General features: G+C 43.8%; 1 protein-coding gene across 6 annotated transcripts in view; it reads left to right on the top strand.

The window, feature by feature from the left end:
* MYLK4 (myosin light chain kinase family member 4) overlaps positions 1–27,419 on the top strand; it is a 997,611-nt gene that overhangs the window by 624,970 nt on the left and 345,222 nt on the right. Inside the window, exon 1 of one of the 6 annotated variants that reach the window (XM_086965062.1) lies at positions 12,990–14,004. The exons of 4 other annotated variants lie outside the window; for them this stretch is intronic. In XM_086965062.1, the coding sequence (XP_086821188.1) occupies positions 13,342–14,004 (663 nt within the window). In that variant the 5' untranslated portion in view covers positions 12,990–13,341. Of the gene's footprint in view, positions 1–12,989; positions 14,005–27,419 lie in introns of those variants that run through there. One more of the 6 variants, XM_086965063.1, reaches the window with a different exon arrangement.

Here is a 27,419-nt window from a genome sequence, read left to right as displayed (position 1 = left end):
AAAGCTGCGTTTGATCATGTCAACCGCACCAGACTTTGGTCCAAACTACACAGATGGGGGCTTCCACAGCCTTTACTCAAACTAATAATGAATTTACACATGAACACGTGGCTACAGATGAAGCTGGGAAATGGAACGCATCTGTCAAGGCACATACCCACGGAAAAAGGATTAAAACAGGGCTGTGTTTTAGCACCCACCCTTTTCAATCTGTACATTGCTGATTTAGTCTCGCTACTAACCAGCTGCAACTCACATGCCCCGAAATTAGGAGATATTTCATTGCCTTGTCTCCTCTATGCAGCTGATATAGTCCTGATTAGCAAAACAAAAGTAGGGCTACAACATCTCTTAAACACGACGCAGGATTTCTCCCAAGCAAATGATCTGATGATCCCCCTTGGTAAAACAAGAACAATGACAGTCAGGAAAAAAAGGCGTCAAACTGCTGCCTGGTTCTGGGGTGATACCAGAATAGAGGACACAACTGAATACAAATATCTAGGCGTGAAGCTGGATTCAAGCGGCCGGTTTGTGGCTCAGAAGAACAGCATAAGGAACAGAGATATAGAACTAGCAATTTCCCTAAAAATACTAAACTCTAAATTAACAGGCCCATCGATCTTACCACTCGTTGAGGTTGTTCGGGCAAAACTCCTGCCAACAATCACCTATGGCAGTGAGGCACAAAAAGGGAAGGACGTGAAAACACTCGATGCCACAGTAACAACGGCATATAGGGTCATCTTTGGGCTGCCGAAATACACTTCACCTTCACAAATCAGACTTGAGTTTGGCGTTCTGAAACAATCACTTGCTGGACAAAGGGCCTTCATCATCACTTGGGACAAAGTGCGAAGAGCAGAATGTGGTACGCTAAATGAACAGATGTGGAAGGAGCTACAATCGTACCCCAAATTACCAGCCGATGAATTTCTACATAGCAGTCTGCATAATTTGGGGCTAAACCAGCTTTGGGAAACACTGACAACCAATTAGAGTGGAAAACTGTGAAACTCCTTTCATGGCTGGAGGACAAGGATGCACTATCAAAGAGATCCCACTGCTGGATGACCCTGAATACATATACGAGGCACACAAACCTACTTCAATTTGGGTTATGGCAAAAACATAACAAGCACCAGAAGGGCCAACCCAGGATTTCATGTGCCTGAGGTCGATAAAATGAAACCTAACGAGACCCATTTTCGAAGCATATTGCGCCGTCACTCAGTGCTCTGCTCTGCAAACATGAGGAGCATCAGTAAGTAGAAAGAAAATAGGCAAATGCATTGTTTTTGTTTTTTTAAGTGGGGAAGGAGACAACGGAAGGAAAGGGGGGGGCAAGGTTGTATTTCTTCAATTTAGTTTGCTTAAACATAACACTCTGTACCATACTGTTAAACCAGAAAGGACCTACCCGCTGGCACCCAGGCCCCTTTCTCCTGTGTCACTACATCATAACTTTACCACAGAAATTAGAATGCGTGACAACAAAAAAGTTAAAAGATGTGGGAGCTTTTTTTTTCTTCTGAGTTACTGATTCGAGTCGGATGGGTAAGAAAAAAGAAAACAGGCAAACTTGTTGTTTTTGTTTTTTTAAAGTAAACATGGAACTTGGAAGGAGAAGTAGAGAACGAGCGGAAAGGGTGGGCAAGGGTCCATTTCTTTAATTAGCCAAAGCAGAACCCACTGTACTGCAATACCGACTATGACATCATTGCATCTGGCAGCGCGAGACCGGTCGTCAGAGGGTGGTCCCCTAAAAAGTCCTTGCTAGTGTTTTGGGAGAGGAGTGTACAGTCTTGGGGGTGGGAGGGTATCACTTCCTTTGTCAGGTTTCCTGATAGGCTCTTCCTTCTCCGGGATGCTTCTCAAGCTTGCACCGTGCGTGCTCTCTATCGTGGGGGGATGGGGTAGGACCCACACCGCAGTGCTGGCAATGAAGGGCAGAGAGGGGGTTTTTCCACAGCTGGGTGTTTTGGGCTCTCACCCAAGCGCTGCCGGTGATGCCCGCTGTCTTGGGGCTCTCTGATGCTGCTGGGGTAAGGGGGGGGCTCTCTCCGGGTGATGCTCCCCCCGCAGTATTAGTGCCGGAGTGCTTGCACTCGCCTGGAGGGGCTGTCCTGGGGGCTCGTCTGCAGTGCTGCTGCAGGACCTCCGTCTCCCGGCGGTGTTCTCAACTTTTAGGTGAAGGGAGTGGGGCGGGGCTGAGGGAGGAGCGCAGCAGTGATGCTCTCTGGGGATGCTCTCACCGCAAAGGTCGGTGCTGGTTGCTCTCCATACGGATGCTGCCGGGCGCTCCCACCGGGTGGGCCTTTCTTTTTACGTAGGTTTGGAGGTCGGCAGATGCTCTCCCTTAGCAGTGCTAGTGTTGGGGAGTTCTCAGAGACAATTGCTGCCGGAGACGCCCCCTCCCGATGGGGTTTTTGAATGATGAGAGATGCTCTCACTCTCTGCAGTGCAAGTTTTGCGGTGCTCTCCTGGGGAGGGGGGCGGTGGGTCTGCTGGGGCCCCTCTCCTGCACTGGTGCTTCCTCCTCAGCGGTCTCCCTGCTACTCTCGTCCTGCTGTTCGCCCAGCGTTGCCCCTCCTCAGGCCCGGGTGCTCGGGGACCACGAGCGGCTCCCTTGCAGCACTTCCGTTCCCGTGGTGCTCAGGTACTGCAGTCTCTTCCCTTCGCGTCTCTGGATCAGGAGCCCCGGATCCCATAAACTGACGCAAATTGAAACCAACCAGGTGCAGGCTGAGAGTTAAGGTGGCGCCGGACAGTTCCACCTCAGCTTTGCTCTACACGACGGGGTGTGATGCACAAGTATGGTTACGGGCACCACACACCCCGATGCCTTCAATGGAATAGTAGTGCAAGGTACCCCGGGCTTAACCCAGCCTGTGACAACAAAAACAAGAGGGGGGCAGAGGAAGATTCCGACGCGCGCCTTCGGATTGGGCCGCGCGACGTCAAGTGAGCTGTCTATGGTAGAAGCTCACGCGCGCGACCCCATCGGAAGGCGCGCATCGGAATCCGATGCCGCCATAGGGAATGCTGGGTGCGCGGGCAGCTCTTGTCTCCCCTCGTCGTTTTTCGGCTGCGATGCCGACTATAGTTCTCGCTGCGAGAACGCGCTTAGCGCGTTCGTTGTAGCGAGACCTAAAAATTGCTTTTATGAAATATAGGCTAAGACTGCTCCCTTGTGCCGAGCATCTTCCTCCCTGGCTTCGGATGCAAGCTGGCTTTGCGTGCCGTCTATGTGGATCGGCTCAGGAAGACATGCTGCACCTACTATGCTCCTGTAGAGAACTTACAATGGAACAAAAGAAATTTCTGAAACAACCTTTCAATCAACAAGGGATCCGCACCAGGAGGCAAGCTCTGCTAGCATGTTTTGAACCGAGCGACCCACAATTGAACTGTAGACCAGTAAAATAACTGAGACTGTGCGGCAGCAAGATGCCAGAAATACCGACAATAGGAACCTAACTAGAAATAGCACTTGCATAAGAGCAAGAGGTCTGTGAACACTCTGAGTATAGGATTTGGGAACTTAGACTATACGTCTTTTTAAACACAAGAGTTTTAATTATGTAGATGACAGTTTTTAAATGAGTATATTTTTTATATTGCAATGGTTTTAATTAACTATGCAAATAAATTAAACTTGTAAAAAAAAGTGGCATTTATTTGATCTATTTCATAAGGATGAATGGACCCTCCAGGATTAGAACCTGTGACCATGAGGTCACACACAAGCCCCACCAGAACAGGCCTGTATAAAATGAATCTCACTTTAACCCTACTTTCTGGGCTAATAAAATGATGAGGGTTTTAAACAGTGCCCTGCAATCTTGGAAGGGTTCTATAAATAGCCCGCTTTTTGAAAGGAGAGGACCAGCAACACCCCAAAAATAACCTGCTCTTCACCCTTCTAAAGAATGGCTTTCCACAAAGTACAGACATATCCACAAATATCTTGGCACTCGATTACAATCGACAAGATGGCAACAAGTGACCAACAGATCTGTGCTTTATTGATTTCAAGTACACATTCGACTGTGTGCAACGCAAGCTTCTTTGGAATGTTATTTTTGGGCATACCTCCATGCTTTTTAACAGCAATACCTCCATTCCTTTTAAAAGCAATACAGATGCTCTACACTGAAACCTGGATATGAATATAAATCAGTGATGGCATTTCTCTATCGAAGAAAATATATACCAATCAGGGCCTAAATCAAGGGTTGTGCCGGCACCGCACATAGTTCATTTATTTTTGACCAACATATCCCCAGTTCTGAATGAGGTAAATTCTTGTGCCCCTAAGTTAGGATGTTTACACATTTCTAATTTGTTGTACGCGGACAATGTTGGCCTACAGCATCTTATTGACAAACTCTTCAGCTACCCGATAAACAACTTCAAGAAAATAAATTTTAAAAAAAACTAAAGTCATGGCTGTAAGAAATTGAATACAGAAAAAGTTAAGTGTGTTTTTAACAAGTTCAATAACAAAAATGTGTAAAGGACTAGAAATATCTTGGTGTCCTATTTGATGACAAAGGCTTTTTTCGGCCGGATAAGCACGAGCTTCAATTCAAGTGCAACTCACCAGCATGCACTACTAAATACCAACAAAAGCAAATCATACCAAGTACGAGAAGTGAGTGTGAAAACAGCATTCTAGTCCAGCACTGCAGGTACCAATTAGCTGCATTCTAAGTGTGCTGCTTTACATCTGACAATGGCACTCAGATATGAGATGCTAGTAACAAAGTCTATCCGAGCAGATCATCCCGACCACTTCGGTCACCGAACATGCCTTCTCAGGACCATGAACTGTAAACGAAATATCAGATTGGACCACCCAGTGCAGTAACCATATAAATAGATCACGATACAAAAAGACCTGCACAGTTGCTCAAAGCTGTGCAAAAAACTGTGAAGTGCACAATTGTCTCAACCTAATATAAACTTATTTTGACTTGTACTTATGTTGGTTGTCTATTTGCTTATATACTATTGTGCTACCTCCTCTGATGTGTCTGTAAAACTTACCTTTTGTCCCAAAGTTTTGTTCTGAATTTTGACCTCAAGTCCTGAATTTTTGTCCTGAATTTTTACACTCACTGTCCTGAATTTGCACCCATGCCAGTTGGTCACCCTATTTCTCAACCACAAAGCAAGTTATCTGATGGATTGAAGCTGTGAAATAGAACAAGCAAAGAAATAAAGTAGTGTAAGGAAAAGTGGAAGCACAATAGATTGGAGTAAAGACATTGTAAGATATTGGTAAGTTATTGTGAGAATGAGTGCCTGAACAGCAAAATGATGCCAATGTAGACAGTTGAGTTAAGCGGAGGAAAAAGGCGGGACTTTCATTTTCCTACCACATGCTGCAATGGATTATAAATAGGGATTTATAATCCATTGCATCATGCAGTAAGAAATGACATTCAGGTGGGAAAACAATGAGAAAGAATCAAAATATATATGAAATACTTGTACTGTGTCCCTTCTATTAGCATCATGGTATATGGGGCCAGAGGGAGATATAAAATAATGATAGCCTTTGTGATGGGTGAATAAAGAAATACACAAGAACTGCGGGCACACGTTTCGAGGTATTTAGTCACAATAATTGGTGAGATGCAGCAAAGCTGGCTTTCTAATTTTGGATCTGAAAAATGGACATACACAGACATGGGCGTAGGAACTGTGGGGGACGTGGGGGACATATCCCCCCCCCCAGATTTTGGAGTGGGGGGGATACGGGGGACAAGGGTGGGGGGACAAAGGAATTTCCCCTCTCCCTTCTGTTATGCACAGGGCCATTAGCGCACGAAAGCGCTACCTAATGGCCCTGTACTTGACGTGTGATTCACCTGCCTGCAGTCAAAGAGGCCACCCGCCCTCTGCCCTTTGTTATTCTGCCGTAAGGCTTGGCCAGTCTGGGAAGGGCAGAGAAGGGAAAAAACTCTTGTCTCTTTTCCGTCATTCCCAGAAAAGGCAAGGGCAGTGTCCGCTTCTCCTGCTCAGCCTCTGGTAGCTTCCCTCCTCCTACCTCTCTCTCTCCTTATTCCTCCATCTCTTTCTGTCGCTGTGTCGCTTATCTTTATGTGTGGATTTCAAAAGACAGCTGTTACATACTCTCTCTTACCTCTCATTTTCTTTATTTGTTCCCCGTGAAATGGATCCAAAAATGAGCAGAACACTTTGGCTGGAAATGTCCTAATTTTCTGACCGGGTTCTATTCCAAAGTACAACCTCGGGACGGAGAGAACAAAGTATAAAAATAAGAAAAATTATTAAATAACCAAATGAAGCAATACAGAGTGGCCAGCAGATAGGCCAGATTGTTATTTACACCCATGCACCTTAGCGATGCTTTACAGAGTTTTCCAGTTAAGTGCTACTTTCTTTTTATCTTCTTTCTTTGAACAACATTGCTTTAAGTGCACCATTCATAAAGGGACTGCAATACCTGGTTGAGGGGTGGACTGGAAAACGTTTAATATGAGCGTTTTCAACTGTTTTAATTATTTTAGCCCATAAAATGTGTACCACAGCTCTGTGTTGAGGGATTTGGTCTTTTTTAAACCAAACTGCTTATATTTTATAATGATATAAGCAATGGACATTGAACCGGCCATTCCTAGTCCTGTAGTCATGTCCAAAGCTTTTCAGATAAAATCACTTACTGATTTCAGAATAATGAGTTTAAAACATTTAAGGTAACCTTGTTGTTCCTGCTTACATTTCACATGCTTTGCTCATCCTTGCATTCAGTGTTTGCTTTTTACAGGGTGTTGTTACTTTTTTTCAGGCAGCATGTTACTCTTGTCCAATGCATAATTTGAATTGAGTCTCAGCACAATTGGGTTGTAGCTGAAGGCAGTACCAGTTTAACTCGGTGGGGTAGTATGGTGTTCAGTGGGGGACAGGGTGTGGCACTCTGGCCAGACCTGCCAAATTTGGAACTGGAGCTCCATTTTCAGCCTTCATGACCAGTCCACCAGTCCACACTCCTGACAGAGCTCATTCCGATGCTACACCTTAAAAGGCCCGAAAGACCTTAGAAGCCCTGGTGTCTTAGCACCAGCAGGTGGACCCTAACCGTGGCAAGTGTGGGTTAACCTTGAAGGCCTATCCACCACAATCCATGCAGTTCATCTCCAGTCTTGCGAGCAGGCATACGAAGAAGCACACACTAGAGCGACAGTGACTCTGTCACTGAGGTGACAAGACCCTTGGGGCCAGTCCACCGCACCCATTGGTACCTCCATTGGACTTGTTCAGCACTAGTAGTGCAACTTACCAGGGGTTGGTAATGTTGGATTTGCATGCACATTAAACTCAGGGGGTGATTATAATGGTGGTGGGACTGCCACATCACCGCATCGTTGACAGTCCTACCACCATTTATGACTGTATTACTGCCCGCCATATTCCAATGGTGGGCGGTTCCCTGGCACTCGGAGAGACCGATCGCCACGCACACTTCTCCCTTCCATAGGGAAGGCAGAAGGCTAGGATCCTTATGTCTTGCAGAAAGGAGAGAAAAGGGTGTATCTGCTCTTCAGCAAGGATATACAATGCAGAAAGGGCCGGAATAGCCACTCTGGCATTTCCTTTGTGGGCTGCAAGCTAATGATTCCTAATTTAAGTTAGTGTCTGCAGGTGAGGCGAACTGTATTCTTTGTTAGAGACCGGTACATTATTTAAACCATCAGACTGTAAAACTGAACAAGAGAAAGGCATCAAGAGTTGTTGGCAGAAGGAGGAATAAGAAAAACAGAGAATAAGGAGAAAGCAAAGATGAGAAAGTACCTGGAAGAGTGAGATAATGTGGAGGGAGAGTATGTTGGTGGATAAAGGAGGCAGGAGATGAAATCAGAAAGACAGCCTTGGTATTCAACAACTCAGCTCCGACACAGATTCACTCACTACCACCCTTTAATAGTGCTGCCCAAGTCTCCATACCTACTCTCTCAGAAGCATTCAATTAGTTATATAGCGCCACTCATACCAGTGCAGGGTGTCAACACTTTACATCATTCACACCACACAGAGGCAGTCAATCATAGGTGTTTAAATCTGTGTATAGGTAATGTTAAATAAAACTACAGGGTGTAGGAGTCACATGTCATCCATACTTGTAGACAGTATTGTTTAAGAGTGCTTGGTCTGGATGTTGGAAAGTGGGTTAATAGTAGGGGCAAATGTATATCTGTCCCCGGCAATAAGGACACTACCTCAATATATAGCTCCATACCAGTCTTTGAAAATTATTCTCATGCTCATCCCTTGCTAGCTTGGCTGTTAGCAGGTATGTAAAGCATTTAAAGACACCTATTTGGTAAATAATTAAGACACAAAACAATAAAAATCCAACACCAATTTATAAAATTAAAAAATAGTATTTTCTTTAAAATTAGAAAAGTCCAATGCAGGGAAACGGGAATATGACTTTTAACATTTTTTGCACGATATAGCACATAGACACGTATGTCCCCTTTTGGTACATCTGGTCATGCTGGACCTTCTCAAAGTCAAAGTTTCAGGCTGACCACGATGAAGCCCTGCAGGGGCTACTCCTTGCGGTAGGTCTCGGTCAAAGTTTTTATCTTCTGACTTAGAAACTTTTCTGGAGCTTTTCTTCACGGGGTCCGTCGAAGCTCTCAGCCACCCCTGATTCGGTGAGGGTTCACCAGCTTGTCTTGCAATGAACTCCCAGTCAAACTTATGGAAGTCCAACCTGCGGAGCTTTCCAGCGGTACGAGCTAGGGATGCAGGCTGGCACACAGTTGATGGTGGGTGGCTTGGCTCTGATGGTTGGACCGGTCACCTTTTCTAAGTTCGGAATCAGAAATGTTTGCAGAGCTTTTTCTTGCAGGGTCCATCAATGCTTTTCACTAGGCCGGATTCAGTGAGGGTTCGCCAACTTGGGTTTCTACCTATGCCCGATCAAACTCTCGAAGTCAGACCCCTGGAGCTTTTCAGCCGGAAGAACCTGGACGGCAGGCCAACTCATGGTTGATGGTTGTCGGCTTGGCTGACCAGAGTGAGTCGGTCCACTTATAGAGCTTTTTACCAAAGTTGCTCCAAACTTCTCCAAACCTCTGGAACTTTTTCCTGAAGTTTTCCAAAGGGTCTCAAAGTGTCCAAATCTTACTCCACGGGTCTGGAATCTCCAAGATGGTCCTTGAAATGGACTTCAGTTACCACAATCCACTTGGACAAAACCCTTTCAAATTCAATGGTAGTTCTCCAGGCTAAGGATTCTTGGTGATCCGTCCATCACCACCCCCTTTTGTACCGCTTTTGGCCGCCATAAGTGTGGCAGGGTATGCTCAGACATGAGTCCCTTGCTCACTTTGCCACTGGATTCAAGCAAGCCGGGCTGAAGACGGCTGGAATGCCAGAAACCGGTCCTCGGAAGCTTGTTTCTGGTCCAGGGAAGACATGGCTTGGCAGTTCGGGCTGGACTGTTCCCATGAGGCACAGGGTCAGACTGATTTGCATATAGCCATGTCTGAACTGGGGTGGCAGAGTGGGCTAAAGAACGGTGATGGATTAAACCCAGATTTTTTGACTGGGTGTGAGTGTTTGATTGATTCAGATGCTCCGTCCATCACAACCCCCTTTTGTACCGCTAAGGATTCTTGGTGGGCCAGGTTAGCTCTGTTAAACTTCAGCGTGCAGGGAGTCCACTCTTTAGTCCTTTTGAAGCAAGGTAGTCCATAGGACTGTAATTCCGGATTGTGCAACAGGCACAATCTTCAGTCCAGAGCCTGGTTGGTTCAAATCAAACCCCTCAGCAGGGACCCTTCTTCTCCCAAGTTTGAAGCAGCATCATCTGAGAGGCTTTGTCACTTTCAGATACTTATTCCAAGTTCTCTGGGTCAAGAAGGAGGACACTCCTGTCCAATGAGGTACAGGGCAATGCTCCAGGGTATGACCACATCCTCTAAAGTGGGGCATTATTTTGCCAAAGAGAGCATCATTTCTCCAAAATTCACCATGGCTGATTTTCCAGCAGAGGGAGCAGACCTAACTCAACCAGCCTACAGGATGGCTTCATATACCTAGGTCCACTCCCCTTACATCTGGGAATTCCTCCTTAATCCCCCCATCCGGCTGTGGGAGAGGTGTAAATGAAAGTGATTTTTCCAGCTTGTCTCCTTCTCTTGAAGAGCATTGTTTACTACCACTCCCCCTGGCTCTGGCGTTCCTTTGCCCAGCAGCCTCTACTCTCAGACAGGCCACCTAACTCCAGGGGTCATTTATCACCTCTTCAAACAGCCAGTCCAATCCATTTACCTCTAACAAATCAAGGCAGGGCACTAAGGGCTGAATTGTGGCTTGCAGACAAGAAAATCTTATAACTTCTTGTCTGTACATTTTAGAATAAATTCAACAATACCACATTGTTGCATTTATCATTAACATTCTTCTGAGTACTTTAATCCTAGTTGTATGGCTTTCCTTTCCCCAGTTATTAATTAATAACCTCTTGCAATGTTAACCTATGGGCTGGGGATCTGCAATGGAAAAATTAACTGGCCAATTTCTCCAATACCAGGGCCTGTATAAGGATCCACCTTATACCTACAGGACCCCTACCCCTAGAATACATAGGAAAGACTTTAGGGGTTCTGATTATATCAAAATATTGCAGATCCTCACTTCACAGTGCTCCTAGCACAAAAGCCGATTTTGGGAAGCACTATACTACAATGTAGGCAGTGAAATGTGCAATTTCACTAAACCCAGGGCATATAACACTCATTTTATGAGGGCTCTCCGTGTAGATACCTGACCTCTAACCCCTAGTACACCTAGGGGAACCCCTGGGGATACCTAATATACCCCAACATTGTAGTTTATCAATTTGTAAGTGCCCTAAACCCAAAAGTCAAGATTGGGCACAATTTGCATTTTAAAAGCAGTCCTCCAACACGGGCCTGCTTTTAAACTGACCTCAGGCTACAGCCGTGCACACATGCAAGAGCAGGAAGGGGTTCTGGCCTCTAAACCACTATGCCCTAATATATACTAGGGACTAAAAGGTAGTTTCAATCCCCATGCCCTATTATGTACCAGGGACGTCAATAGGTCATGTCAATCATAGAGGTACCCTAACCCTTAGTGCACCCTAGTGTATGTAGGTGTTTTTACTGTATTCATAAGTGTCTCTTTCAACATAGCACTGGCCCTAGGCCTGGTTAGTCAGAGGCCAGGGTCATTCAGAGTCAGCTACCACCAGTACCAGTCAGCAAAAAGTTGGGGAGTGCCCAGGACACAGATGGCTTTGCAACACTAAAGAACCACAAACCCAGAATTTAAAACATAACACCATGGTTGGGGGTTCTCTTTAATAATCAGAATTGATTTCCATCCTAATGAACCCGTTTTCAAACTTTAGGATAATGAAAGACTGGGTAAAAATCATAACGTTCTAATCTATACCTTGCAGTTTTCATGCAGCTCTTTGATGACGGTTAATAGCTCACTGTTCAGTGTTAGGATTTTAACTTATAAACTGCAAAAAGCAAAAATCTCTCAGACAAAAACAGTAACTCACTGACCTATTTACATTATATGCATTTTGTGATCTGCGTGGTACACGATCTTTGTAGCGGGCATATTACCCCACTGTGGCTACCTTACCATGAGTCAAAACTTCCAGTACTCAAACCTCTGATCTCTCTCGATAAAGATCATTAACCCCTTCAATGCGGATGACAAGGCCAGCTCGTCATGGGCGTTACCTGCGCTGCGCGCATGACGAGCTGGCTTTGTCACGAAAGCCGCGATTTTCAAATTTCAGCGCGCAGCGGGAAAACCCGCTAGCGCGCATGCGGTAAATCACCGAAGTTATCTTCACATTTTTATTGCTGCCTGAAAATTTCTGGAGACCAGGAATGCAACAGCAGGTACTTTTCAAGCCATAATGCACTTACAACCATGACGCCCTCACCCAAAGTCAGCATCCTTTTTTGCTTGGTGCATGAAGATGCAAGATTCATATGCATTTTTTTTAACATTTGGTCTGATTACTATGTGAATGTAAACAACAATAAAGCATACATGCAAACTATGACTACATGCCTGCTTTTCTCAATATTTCACTTCAAAACGATGTGAATGTATTTGTTTAACGGGTGGTGATTTGTATAGGGTCAATGGAAAATCCACAAGGTTGTCCCTGTCCCCCCCCCCCCCCCAGAATTTTAGTGTCTCCTACGCCCCTGTACACAGACTTAGGGAATTAGCAAATATCAGTTTTCAGGTTGTCAGTGAGCCCAAAATGGATGCTCAGAGGCACCCGTGGTGATGTGTGAAATGAGTTTGGACATGTGGTTTAGATGCAAATTGCTTGGACAACTGCAGTAAATTTCGCCTCCAGGGCCAAACTCGCATCAAAGTTCAGCCTCAATGTTTTAAGAGTGTTAAGCAAGATTGGTGGCTTCTCCTTAAATCTGATGTCATGCCTTGACCCTAGATTACTGTTCCACGATTTATTTCATGTAGGTTATGTAGGTATCCGTTTCATTTTAAAAATACAAACCGTGTGCATTCCTAGACTTTGATGCTGATAAACACGACTGACTATAACAAAGTTAAACATACACTAGCTTTACTGCTGATCTCCGCTGTGTTTTGTTGTGGAACGTAAATCTCCCCCCTCCCTATTTCTGTCTCTGAAAGCAGCGACTTCTTTTATTTTGCTCTGGCTGTCTGGCCTTTCAAATGAACACTGACACCTAAACATTCGGAGCTCTAAATTTAGGTTCCCCTTAAGAAGCCCTCATTCTTTTTAAGCTCCACTATCGCATAGCAGGCGACATGTGTTGTTCTGACAAGCAGGCGTATGGTTGGCAAAGCCTGGTGCACCGAGAGGCCTCTCGGGTGGCTCGCAGTCCTCAAGCTGTCAAATTCCACCCTGTTCAAATAGCCCTGTCCTCTCCTTCGCTGACGTCAGAGAGGCTAACGCATTTAGGATGCAAAGCAAAGGCCCCCTCACTATTTTTGTTCTTCTTAAACAGGTTGGGAGACAACTCTAGGACAAGCTCTTTGTTAGGGGGCCGGTTTCCTGGACTATAGACCCTTCATCTAGGTGCACGAAATGTGCTCGGAGAATTCATGCGAAGTAAGGAAACCCGGCCTCGGACAGCAAGTAAACGAGCCTGAAGTGTTGGAACTGGATATGCACTTTCAAGAGCCATGGAGGTATTTACAGAAAGACTAAATTAAAATTAGCGAAGCATATATTTTTTTGCTTCGTCGTCAGGAAATTCGGCAGCAGCACCCTTCTTGTTTCACCCTGAGTAAGCTGGAAAAATGAGCACGCCCAGCCGGAAGGTTTCGACTTCGTCGCTGGTGAACTCGCTGGCCAAAAGGTTCGACCCGCGCGCTCTACAACACCAGGGACCTACCACAACAACAGACGAGGGGGCGCCCGACCTGCGCACTCTGCAGAAGCCGGACGGGCCCACGGAAAACTCGAACGACATGCATCGGAAGTTCGACTTCCTCAGCCACAAGATCGACCAACTTTTGACAGTGCAAGACAACGTCCTCCAGAAGCTTGACCATGTTTGTCGTGACGTCGATGGGATTGCAAAGATGGTGACGTCATCGAAGACAGATAAGGTTGCTCCTGATCCGGCCAGCACGGGATTCGAGGATATTTTGGAAACAAAAGAGCTGTGCCTGGAGATGAACCGGGCCCTGTCAGAAATGAACAGGTGCAACGTACAACAGAGCAAGAGGTTGGACGGGGTGGAACACATTGTCTTGGGTATACAGCAGTTCATAAGCTTACTGGCGGAGAAGCTGAAGGCGTCGAAAATAGTTGAGTTTCTTTTGAAGGGACCAGTGGTACCCAATGCCAAGCCTGTGAAGGAGGTGAAGATTTCAAAGGCTGACAAGGCTAAAGCTTCCTGTGCGTGGCGAGATTTGCCAGACAGAAAAAAAGCTCTTTCTAGCAAAAGGAAAGAAAAGGTGAGCCTTGAGTCACATTTTTTATTGTCTTACTGTTCATCCTATTTAAACTCATGGCCTTAATGGTTCCTGTGATGTGCCTTGAGAGTGAGACCCTTACAGGTGAGCAGTTGCACTTTACAAGCCACTTGATTGATTGTGAGTTTCTTGAAGGCTACTTAAGAAAAAATAAGAATTCCACAGGACTCGTTACATTGGAACTAAAAATGAATGTAAAATTTTAGGGGATTGACCATTATTACCAAGAATCCCTAGACTGTGTGAAATGTAGGATGCTCAGATGTTTTTATGCACTTGTATTTCTTAGGAGCACACATGGCATCATCAGTGACTGCAAATGACAGATTTCGTACCTGAGAATCTGTGGTAATTTGCATTTACAGGTAGAAATTATAACTGAGGTAAGTCCACCTGGCGGCTGGATTTTCCACATTTTTAACATTTATCAACCTCTCAGATGAATGGAGTTCCGAAAGGAGAACCAGGAATGTTGGTGCCATTGGTAATGTGGGAACGCAAACAAATAGAAGCATTGTGGGTATACCCACAAACATCACCAAAGCATTTAGTTCCTAAATCTAGGTAAACAATACTTCAAAAAAGGTTCTGTGAATTTCATAGATGTAAGCCTGGGAATCGCTGTTAACTTTTAGCGGCTATGAAACAATTGGAGTAAGGCACAGAATAGAAGCTGTTATTAGGGAAAAAACAAGATATCCAAGCAGCCACTACACACTACACAACATCAATTTATCTTTGGCTGCAGAAAGCATTGCCTATTGAATTTATAGCATGACTTCAAATATTTTAGAAATACCTTAGAACTTTTCCGCAAATGTTGCATTTTTCCAGACACTCTCATATATTGCAGCTTCTGAAGAGCATACCACATAAAAGACCAAAGGAATGACAGGTGGTACCACAGTGCTCATGGCACTTTCCACCCCTCCTTGTTTAGAAAAGATGTGTTTGTATTAATCCAGCTGCCTGAGCTTGAACTTTCAGTAGTGTTTAATTGCTACACAATTTATGGTGTTTTCGTCTGGCAGTAGCACAGATGGAAGAACAGCAGTCAATAACTTACATGGATGTTTAGGCCTGGATTGATAGTTGAGCAGTCACTTGACCTTTTAACCTACACAAATAGTATTCTACAGTTCTTTGCTGACATGCAAATACACATCCACTCCCAGGCTATTTACTCTAATGCTTTACATTACCATACAGCATTATTAATTTTTGTTTACAACTTGCTACTTGGATGTACTTTGCATTCATTCCACGATTAAATTCTATATTGTTACCAGACGAATCTTTTGAATCATTTTAACAACACTGCTCACTTGAGGTTTCCACCTGGAGACAACTCGATTTTTCGTGTGCACAGGACTTTGTTCATGTTTTTCGGTACAGGAGAGGCATCTCCTTACTTTTGCAGGGGCTGGTTTTCCGTTGGGTTTGTTCCCCTGACCTGCATGCACTGGACTTTTTACTGTCATAGCAACTACCAAAACCTGAGGAACACGCAGAGCGCCATCACTTCCTTGCACATATCCAAACCCATTCTCCCTCGCTCAAATACCCTTCTTTACAGGGGTGTAATAATGACAAAAAAATTTTTTTAACTGCTTAATTCATTTTTTCAGAGCTTTGCTGTGGAGGGATCTACCTTAAACCAAACCTTTTTGAAGTATCTCTGTTCTGAAAAAAAATAATAAGCACACTTCATAAAGGAGTTTATGTGATGCATAAATGCTGAAAAATAGTAATATCTAAAATTTAGGAGTGCTCGGCCATCCTTTGCTTTAGGTAACCTAAGAAACGTAATAATTGTATGTGGATTTCTACCTTCCCATAGAAATGTGGTATATTCTGAGTCGATCTTTTTAAACCTATTTAAATTGACATCCAGAGGTAGAGCTCTAAATAAATACAAAAACATTTAGGCAAAATCAACATCTTTATTACATTGCAGCAACCAATGATACTCAAAGTTAAATTATTCTATAGATCAAAATTATTTTTGGTCTCATTTATTAGGGAGTGTAATTTAAATCAGTTATTTTATCAATTGTTATTGTTAGGATCACCCCAAGATAAAGTGTGTTATTAACCTTCCAGCTATCTTGTAGTCGATAAACTGACATCTGTGTTTTCATATTATTAAAAAGATATCCTGAAATGTTACCAAATCTGTTAGCTTCTGACTCTATAAGCTCTGTAGCAGGTGGGTTGTAGGTCAATTTCTGGTAAGTCGTGAAAGAACAATAAAGATGCCTTTACAATTTGTATTTACCTTGTCACATATGCTGTGATTTTAAGAAAGAGTTCAAATGTCAGGCTATATGTTCCGACCAATTGGAACTTATCTTTTAACTTGGGTATTGGTGCTTACTTTTAGTTTTTAAAGTGAAATATGTGACAATCTTGCTGTGGTACATGAGTGTGAAAGGAAAGGCTGTTGGATGTAATTTTTTGAAACACAGAACACAGTTTAAATAACTGTAAATTAACTTTACACATATTTTTGAATATATATCAACAGCTAGGAAAGCAAAAATAAAGCAAATTTTTATGTGTGATTCTGAAATGTGATGGAAACAATGATTTTATTAGGATAAACAAATCAAGACACTTTTACTTGGTGATGCACAAATGATAAATATTCACTGAGCCCAGATTTCTGCATTTTATCATTTGTATCCTGCACAATGCTTCAGTGATATATTTGCGATAGTGTGCTCCAAAATGCACTATCAGCTACATACTACACTCTTACCAGTTTCTTGCTGAATACATTTGCTACACTTTATGTGAAACTTAGATTTTACAGACTCTTTATGATTTCAGTGATGTAACATTGATGTCAACACCCCCACTCTGAAAATTGTTCCAACACCACTTGTGCAAAGGTGCCTAACTATGACAGTAAGGCCAGTTTTAAAACAAAACCTTGCAGGTGTTCCCAAGCAAAACTCAGGGTGAACTTCTAGTAAGTTTTGCTGCTGCTTACTTCCCAAACCCATTTCACCAGAAAATGTGCTCACTGTACATAACCGTACACAATCCTCCTTTTACGTATAGCTTTCGCACATACACTGAGAAATTGTGGATGTGGCTTAACAGCCAGAGCTGTCAACTTTGGATTCAGGGAATCCGATTCAAGTTCTGGCGTTGGCTCTGGGCATATCACTTATCTCCTGTTCTTACATTAAAAATAATCTGACCTTATGTAATGTAATCTGGTACTCATGTAAAGTGCTCCAATATGCTTGGGCAATGTTTGCGCTATATAAAACTTGCAATATATATATATAGAGTGCAAAATGTACAACAGCACCTCGCTTTAACTCAAAAATGGATATGAGGCCTTACGGCGTACACTGCTGTAGAAGTTGTTTTTCAAATTTGCTAAAATCACTGGTAACAACAAGATTTTTCAGAAGCCTTGTGATTTTAGCGAACAGATGCCACGGGCCAGCACCCACTCTGAAAAGTGTTCCACCTCCAGTGCAGTTCGCCTTCTGCCACTATTTTGGGTAGATCAATATCTTGGCCACGGTCGAGATATCGAAGAACATGGTCAAGGTTGTGACATTTACTAACAACTGCTGTTAAAGAGGAATGCAAAAAATTATAAAGAGTGTGTCATTTTGGTAATTCCCAGAATTTTGAAAGCATGTTTACTATTACATTAAAAAAAATCGCCCTAGCTCATGTCTGTTAAAGCTAGGTGGATTGCAACAGTTTGTCGTTCTTAAAATTAAGTTATGTTTCTATAAAGTTTGGGAGCACTGCTGTAATGCTTTTTCTGGCAACATTGTGTCAGTATGGCAACATTGTTAGCGTAAGCCAAAACGTAGGTGACATGGATCTCGTTGACTAAGGGGCCTATTGATATATTGTTTAATAGCTTGAAAAGGATGAGCTCCAGATATATTGCGAAGAACTATGGTGACTAAAGACAGTCCTGGCAAGCTCCATTTGTCATCCTGATGTGATCAGATTTCACACATCCATAGCGGCTGGATGACCTGATGGGTGATTACCATGCTATACAGATAGTCATAACATAGCATAACTGTTTATACAATTTGTCTTGAGTCTTTTTTATATGGTTTTGTTTCCTAATCTTGTAACTTAGTGTTATTCTTCAAATGGCTGCTTGTAAAGCGTCCCTGACTACATGTAATTCTATAGAACCCAAATTAATAGACAGAAAGTCAGGCATCCATTGTTTCAATAGCATATTAAAATCAGGATCTGCTGGCAGGGTGCTTTTGAATGTCCATCTATGTTTTATTCTATTTATCCTATTATTGGTCATTTCTAGACCTATTGAATTATGATCGGATTCTTTTTGGAAAATTTATAAATTTGTGTGCCATTCAGTATATTATAATAAGTCTGCATAAGGGTCTTAATAGCTTGCCAACTTTAGATTTTTTGCCTTTATATCTACTAGGGTTGCTGAGATTGTCTAGATTCAAATTAAGGTCACCACAAGTTATTACCCGATTAGCCACTTTGCTACTTCTGAGTGAAGCTTTTCAAAAACCTCTGGATGGTCACTGTTAGGGCCATTTGTAGTACACAGAGTAAATTGATTGAATCAAATATGTAGTTCGGCCATTCTATCAGTGAGTTTTCTAGTGCAATTGAAGCACCATGGGTTTATCAGAATCGCTGCCAATCTTGCTGCGACCTCGTGCAGGGAGCAACTAGCTAGCTTGAATACCAAGTTTCCAAGCCAGTTACTCTTCGAATACCCCAGATGAGTTTTCTTGCAGACAGATCAATTTTCATGTAAATCATTTCAGCTCTTGTGATAACAGTTTTCTTTTCTCAATTCATTGAGCCCGCTAACATTCAGAGGCAATTTATTTTATCTGGTATCATATTTCTGATTTCAATATAAAATATGTTTCTTCTCGGATTGGGTCATGATCAGTATTTACACTACCATTTGATTTCAAGGGATGACCCCTAATATCCCACCCCCCAAAATACATACAGATCCCACACCCCAAGAAGCCCCTTCCTCCCACACTGGCATAAAGAACCACCTCCCATGTCTCCTCCTCCCCACACCCCGACCCCCCATCCATGCCCAAGCAAGCAGCAAGAGTGCTGGAGCAACCCATAGGGAGTGAGAAATTGCTGGACCTGGGACAACCACTCTGGGCTGATTTTGGGAGCTCAAATTCACCCATCACACTCCTGCCCAAGGGTAACAAAAAGACAAAAAACTGAAGAAAGAGAAAAAAATAGAAGAAACAGAACACAAAAAAAGGAATATTTTCAATCACACAAGATCATGATCAGGAGAAGTAGAACAAAATTAGGGGGATTTCTTTTATCCTCCACTGTCCTCCTCAAAGTGTAGAATCTAGGAAGCCCTGAGCTTTGATATGGATCTTGGATTTACATACCAATAAAGATGTATTCATTATTATTATTATTTTTTTTTGGGCATTTGCAAGACATACAATGTCAACAGGTAATAAATATGCAGACCGTTGCACAACAACATCCATCATCCAGTTATGGTAATTGTACATAGTACTCCTTATATACATACATTGTGGCGCAGCTAGTTTATTTATTTATAAAGTTTTATGTAGCGCACATACATTTAGTCAACTTGGTTCAGTTTTAGGTATTCAGTTAGATATTTCCAGTAATCTCTGGGCCTTGAACCCGCAGGTAATTCCTCCTCATTCCTTAGATCACGGAGCCATTGTTTAATTATCAGGGCCTGTCTACCCCCCCAGCATAGTGATATTCTTTGTTTCGCCAATAGCAACGCAACTACACAACATTTACGCTTAGTGGCACGTGTGAACAGTACATTCAATGGACACGTCCAACATGTTACTCAACATCCGCACCACCTTTAGCCAATATTCCGCTACCCTTGAACGGGCCCATGCAAGGTGTATAAAGTCTGCTCTTTCAACATTGCATCATTGCTATTTCGAGTCCGTTCGTAGACCATATTTATCTAGTCTGACGGGTGTATAGTAGGTCTGGTGGAGGTATTTATAGTGTATCATATGCAAGTTCCCCTTGGGCGTTAATAATCCCGTTAACGTGCAAGTGATGGTCCATTCCTCCTCTGTCAGCGTAGCGTCTAGGCAAACATTCCATTTCTCTAGTGCACTCTGCGTATTGCCCGCTATGTCTTCCTGTAGATTAACATACAGATTAGATACTATGTGCTTAGCTGTGGGAGTGGTAATCAATAGTTGTAATGAAGACAGTTGTTGTGGTTCCTCAGAGTAAGAGGGGTATCATTTTTTTATCGCGCCTTGCAGCCTATATGTGAATTTTAAATGGCAGTGTATGGTTGCTTATGTAGGAGAGTTCTCAAGTGACTTAAACTGTCCATTAAGGTATAGGTCTCCCATTGTATCTATGCCAACTTGTTTACTTAACCCCATACTAACCTCTTCCTGGATGACTGAGATGTCCGGGTGATAGTGTAGTGGCATTGTGGCAGCATATAATGGTAATGTGTGTGCTTTTCGCCCCATCGTTTGCCAGGCGTTATTCTTTGTATCTATGGTGTTTATGTCTCGATTGTGTAGCGGGGTTCTTTAGTGTGTTAGGATAGCTGTCAACGGCACTGGAAGCGCATCTCCCTCTTCAATTGCGACATGTGTGAGGTAAGGGACTTCGTGATACCAAAATTGTGCGTACTGCACTTGCGCGCATAAGTAATAAAGAAAAAAGTCTAGAACTTTATACCCACCTTGTGAGTATGGTAGTTTGAGAGCGCGCATTTTAATCCGAGCCTGTTTGCCTGCCCAGATCAAGTTGAGAACCATGGTGGAGATTCTACGAAACACCTCCACTGGGGGCCTTATTGGAATGTTATTAAAAAGGTACAGAAACTTTGGTAGTATGACCATTTTTACAATGGGCAAGCGATCAGCTAGCGATAGCGGTAAACAAATCCACCTTTTAATTTTATCTTCCATCACACTGACCGCCCTCGAATAATTAGTGTGCATAATTATGTCTGGGTCCCTGTGATACCAAACTCCTAGGTATTTCACTGGTTCTGATTGCCATTCCAACGGATAATCTATGGAGTGTGGGTTGTGGTATCTGTCAATGGTATGATTAGGGATTTGGACCAGTTTATTTTAAGTCCTGACTGCTGCCCAAATTTTATATATTCCCGTAGTAACGGATTTCAATTTTGTGCAGGATCTTAAACATATAACATCATGTCGTCTGCTTATAACGAGATATGCAATGGTCTCTGTGGGAATTGAAGTGCTGAATAGTGGTGTATCTGTCTTATCTTGCAAGCCAACGGCTCAAGTGCAACTGCGAATAGCGAAGGAGGCAGAGGACACTTTTGTCTTGTCCCTCTAGCAATATGTATAGTGTCTGATATGTACTTATTAACTTTAACGCGTGCCGTAGGGGCGGTGTATAGCATTTGCACCCATTGTAAAAAGATAGGGGGGAATCCCATTCATCGCAAAACCGTGTGTAGATATTGCCATTCTATGGAATCAAATGTTTTAGCCGCATCTAATAAAATTGCAGCCGCTTTTGGTACTGGGGATTAAATAATGTGATAGTGCAAATAGTGTTCGAGGGTTATGGGCTGTCGATCGTGAAGGAATGAACCCTGATTGGTCCGGCAGTATTAGGTTGGTCATCAGTGGTTGTAGGCTTGTAGCAAGCAGTTTGGCTATAATCTTCATATCTACGTTGATTAGGGACAGGGGCCTATAGGAGTCACAGTATTCTGAGTCTTTGTTTGGCTTCAATAAGGCAATTAACATGGCTTCCCTCAGTGTCGGTGGCAGCAATTGTTTATCGTGGGCGTCACCATATACTTCCACTAGATGAGGTGCTAGCTGATCTGCAAATGCCTTATAAAATTTGCACATCAGGGCCCAGCGCCTTACCATTTAGCAGTGATTTAATAACTACACTGACTTCTTCAACAGTTACGGGTAGTGATAGATATTCTCTCTGTGCATCTGACAGCGATGCAATCGATACGTCTGCTAGATAGTCCATTATCTCCTCTTGGGTGGCAGTGGGTTGCGAGGCATACAGCTCGCCATATGCTGACATGAATTCCCTCAGTATATCCTGGATCCTCACAGCATACCTGATCGTCTGGATTACTTGTGGTGCATGTCCTGCACATATTTTAGCTGCCAAATTCCTACCAGGTCTACCCCCTTCACTATAGGAGCGCGCTACCTGAAGTTTCATTACGTATTTTAGTTCATCCTCTGCTTATGTTTGACATTCTGTCAGCATAGTTCTACATTTCCCCTAAGAGCTTTGTATCGTGTGTATGGCCATATTCTTGCTCCAATGTATGTAATCTATCTTCACGGATGGAAAGCTGCTGCCTTATGTCTTTAAGTATACCCGCATTTGTACTCATGCAGACCCCTCTAATTGTTGCTTTAAATGCCTCCCATAATAGGCCCGGGCCCTCAGTGGTAGGAGCATTTAGCTTGAAATACTCTGTGATGGCTTGACTGATGGTGTCTGTGTATATTGAGTCTAATAATCCTTTCACATTAAATCTCCAGCTGTAAGGTGGCGGTATATAATGTGGTATATTTAGTGAAAGCAGCACCGGATTGTGATCGGATAACATTCTAGGTAGGTGCACTACGGATCTTGTCCATAGTGATATGTCGTTAGTGCCCAACCAGTAGTCTATGCGTGACCAGCTATTGTGTGCTGATGTGTGTGTGGCCTCCATGCGCTCGGGGTGTCGAGCTCTCCAAATATCAGTAAGGTGCATGTCGGCCATAATATCTTTTAATTTATCTAGTGCCCGTTTGTGAGATTCCACTGACATGCTAGATCTATCCAGAGGGTCATGCAGTGCAATATTGAAAACCCCGCCCCAAATTAATGGGATGTCTTGTAAATCGTGAAGTTTGCGCCATATTTTATGATAGAAGTCAGGGTCATCTATATTTGGGCCATACGTATTTAGTACAGCAAGTTTCTGCCCTCTTATGACCCCCGTTATTATAACATAACGCCCTTCTACATCCGTGATTACTTCATCTATGTTAAAATGTAGGCTTTTCCTAATCAATATGAGGACCCCCTGGAGTAAGGTGAGTAGTTCGAACCATGTATTGACTCTGCCCATCGACCCCCAATAATGTTAGTTGTATGAGGGGCAAAGTATGTCTCCTGTAGCAGGGCAATATCGGCCTTCAGCCTGTCAAGGTACGCAAAGATTTGTCGGATCTTTTTCGGATTATTTAACCCTCTAACGTTTCAAGTCAACAAATTTAAATGGTTAGGTTGTAATGTCACAGTTGTCGTCATTAGTATTCAACATCCTTTACAGTACGCTGTACCTTTTGTAACATGCACTCCCCCCCAGATGTTGGTCTGAAAAGATGTAATAGCGTTATACAGTGCAATATTACTCTGGATTTCAGCTATGACTCTTAAGTGCATTCGTCCGTAGAACAAAATCCAACATTTTCCCCCCACCCCCACACACTTTAGCATCCCAACTATGCCAAAGACATATCCCTTCAAAAGAAAACATCAGAACCAAACTTTTGGTTGGGGAGCACCCGCTTAGGGGGTCCACCAGGTGCACACATCTGCATCCAGCATAGTGGATGTGGCCAGGTGTTCATTAGTTATGAGGACTAATCGTGGCCCAAGTGCAATGGTTGGCTGCAGGAGTGTCCAATGTTCATACACCGGATATATACAATACACAATTACCCAAGTATTCACATATCTACCATAGAAAACTCAGTGCCCTGTGGCACGATATTTGAAGGTAAGGCTTAGTGTGAAGCTACAACACCCCGTGTTAAATATTTTATAGCGCGCACAGCATTGTGCCCTGCATTGCACTCCTGTTGTCTCTCCGTTGCCCATGTAGAGAGCAGCCAATAAGTGTAGCTCAGTTTGTGCGCTAGATAAATTCAACCACATAGAACCAACAGTGTAGGTATCATAGGCAGAAACAACGTGGCAAGTGCAATTCAAAGGGTGTCCCATCCTGTGTGGATTGCACTGACATGCGCGACCTTAATGACAGTAGCCAAACATAAATCCCTATATCAGGCACAGATTCGGTCTAGTACATTCTTGGCAGCACAGAGAGTTAACAGTGTTAGTGCGGGGTGAAACACCAAATGACTCCAAGATTTTGGGCCTGTAAGTCTGTTTGAATGTGTCAGGAGTTCACTTTGTAACAGCATTTCGCCCATATGCCTTACCATTCTTTGAGTTCGGGAACATGAAGCTTCCTACCCCTCTGAAGACTATTCAGTCCGAGTCCTGGTCCTGTTCATCGAGTTTCTGTTCTCTGCATTTATGGCTGATTTTCTTTAGAAAGTCTTGCGCTGCTTTAGGTGTTTGGAGGATCGTGGAGGGGCCGTCGTATGTCACTTTCAACCGAGCGGGGAATAGCATAGCATATTCTATTCCCAGTTCACATAACTTCTTTTTCGCCTGGTTGTATTCCTTGCGTGCAAGTTGGACCGTCACAGTGAAGTCTGGGTAAAACTCCAGGACGTTACCCTGATAGTTTATGTAGCATTTGTCTCCGAGCCAACCTCAAGATAGAGTCGCTGTCTCTGTAGTTAAGAATACGGGCGACAATGGGTCGTGGGGTTGCACCAGGTTTTGGCCTCGGAGCTAAGGATCTATGCGCACGTTCTACTAGTAGAACCGCCGAAAAGTGCTCTGCACCAAATATGTTACGGATCAGCACCTCAAATTGATTGGGGCACAGCATAGCACCCTGTAGGGCTAATGTGTGTTTTCTCATCTCGTGTATAATAATAGCCGCTGTGCACCAGGCAGTACTCAGCAGGGTCCGCTGCTATTCATTAGCAGGAGTAGCGCTTTAGCTTCAGTGAGGCCCAGGTTCAAAGGCAGTTTTTTCACTTGTTCAGACGTCCAGCAGGGGGCCATGCTTTAGGTGGGGGGAACTCCTGAGAACACGGTGTGAGGAATCGCACTCCACCCAGGCACACAAACAGGATGACATTATCAGGGCAAGAGCCGCCTAATCAGTAGATCCTGCGTTGCACACTGCACACCTCCAGAATAGAAAAAATGGCGCCTACAATGCGCATAGCCCGCCGGCCGCTTGTTTGCAGTGTGCCTCAGGGTTGGATGAGGAAGCGCGCTTCATTCATGCCCGATGTTTATGCATACTGCGCTTTATTGCCGTGTGTTGCCGAGGTTTAGTGGTCGCGCAGTGGGTGAGCGATTCACCGTGCGGGTTGAGGCTTAAGACTGGTGCATGGGTCCCCCTGTGACAGTATCTGTCCCCGCAGTAGAGTAGCGACTGTCAGTGATAATATTTAGAGGCAAGGTTATTGGTGTGTCTCCGTTATTATCTGCGGCACCACAGCGCGCCATCGGACACTAATGGACGCCGCCGCCAGTGTGAGCCACCATTTTGTGCCAGCACCTCTTAGTCCGCATTAAAAATATGTGCACTGCTTACCACAATAGCTCCGATGCTTCTTGGCAGTCTAACAGGATAATGTTCACACGCCTGAAGCATCTGGCAGTATTGACGTTATTTCTCGTAGCACCACATCGCACATTTCCGTACCTCGTCTGTCCCGATAGAGCCTCGCATCAGGGAGCCGCCATCTTGTTTGGCACACGGCTCGTCCTGTGCTTCACTCTCGCTGACAATTGTGTGTCTACTGCAGTGTTACCGCAGCCATGTGTCTCGCACCTTTCAGAGCCCAAGCATTCCGATGTTCATTGCAGTCATCACTGTTCAATTTCAAGTCTGCAAAATGATCTTTTTTAGCGCATTACTGACCTGGCCGGCGGAGCTGTCTCAGAAGGCAGCCATTCCGCAGTGCGCCCTCTAGCGCCCCCTCCAAAGATGTATTTATTATTATGTTAAGTCTAATGCCATAAGGCCTTAATCTTTTTAAGCATACCATGTAATAAGGCATTAATTGCACTTCTCTTTCTCTGATCCAAGATGTGCAAACTTTGATTTTGCGGAGTTTGCCTGTAATATGCACCATGTTTTACAAGACAAAAAACGCACTAGCAAACTTTAACATGGGTGGCAATTGGCACCAAATTCGGAATCCTTATTCATGTAGAAGCAGAAATGTACACCTGATTCGGGACATTCATCTCCAGATGATCGACTAAGAGTTCAGCATTCAGAGTTTATACACCTAACTTGCTTCATTACTTTTTATGGATATCAAAAATAAACCAAGCACAAGCAGATGATGGACGGAGCACTGAAACTTTTCAGACACTCACCCCTAGTCACAGATCTGGGTTGAATCCACCATCGTTCTTTAGCTCACTACGCCACCCCAGTTCAGGCCCAGCTATATTCAAATCAAACTGGACCCTGTGCCTCATGGAAACAGTCCAGCCAGAACTGCCAAGCCAAGTCTTCCATAGACCGGAAACAAGCATCCTGGGACCGGTTTTGGGTTAACACCCCTCATCAGGCTAGCTTGAATTCAGTGGCGAAGTGAGCAAGGGACCGACATCTGGGCATACCCTGCCCCCATAGGGCGAACAATGCAAACACAAGGAGATGATGGACGCAGCGCTGAAACTTTTCAGACACTCACCCCGAGTCACAGATCTGTGTTGAATCCATCATCCTTCTTTATCTCACTTTGCCACCCCAGTTTAGACCTAGCTATATGCAAACCAGTCTTGGCCCTTTGCCTCATGGGAACAGTCCAGCCCGAACTGCCAAGGCAGGTCTTCCCTGGACCAAAAACAAGCATCTTGGGACTGGTTTCGGGGTAACACCCCATATCAGCCAGGCTATCTTGAATCCAGTTACAAAGTGGGCAAGGGTCCCACGTCTGGAGTGGCGGAAATGCTTGTAAGGGGGCCCTAACAGGGCTCTCGAGTGATTCTGCCCATGGGGGTGTGTGCAGGGGGGCACATGCTGTGCCCCCCTAGAATAGCACCTACGTCTGTGGGCACACTTTAAGGTGCACTATCTTCATAATAAACTGCATGATACTGTATTGAGGTGAATGATATGTTCATACAACAGTATCATATCAGCTACCTCTCCATCTTTAGGGTAAGTATAATATTATTATTATTTACATCATTCGTCTAGCCTAGGTTTATCATAGGATGCAGTAGTTAGATCAATGCAGCTGAAGTAGCATTGTTGTTATGCGATGTAACACGTAAAATATAGTATGTGAAGGCCTTCAATATATACACAACTAGAATTGCCTACTAACAGTTGTAAATCAACTGCAAGATCTGGCCACCTGACCTTCCACTTATGCAAAATCCTAATGAATGGTCAAGTGCACAGCAAAGGTGATTACTGCAACAGCCTCATTCTTTGACCCTTCCTCATGTCTTTTCACGTTTTAATTAAATGTTCTGTTTTTCCATCAGAA

Source organism: Lissotriton vulgaris, chromosome 4_1 (assembly GCF_964263255.1).
Source record: "Lissotriton vulgaris chromosome 4_1, aLisVul1.2, whole genome shotgun sequence".
Lineage (NCBI taxonomy): Eukaryota > Metazoa > Chordata > Amphibia > Caudata > Salamandridae > Lissotriton > Lissotriton vulgaris.
This window is presented reverse-complemented; position numbering and strand designations above follow the sequence as displayed.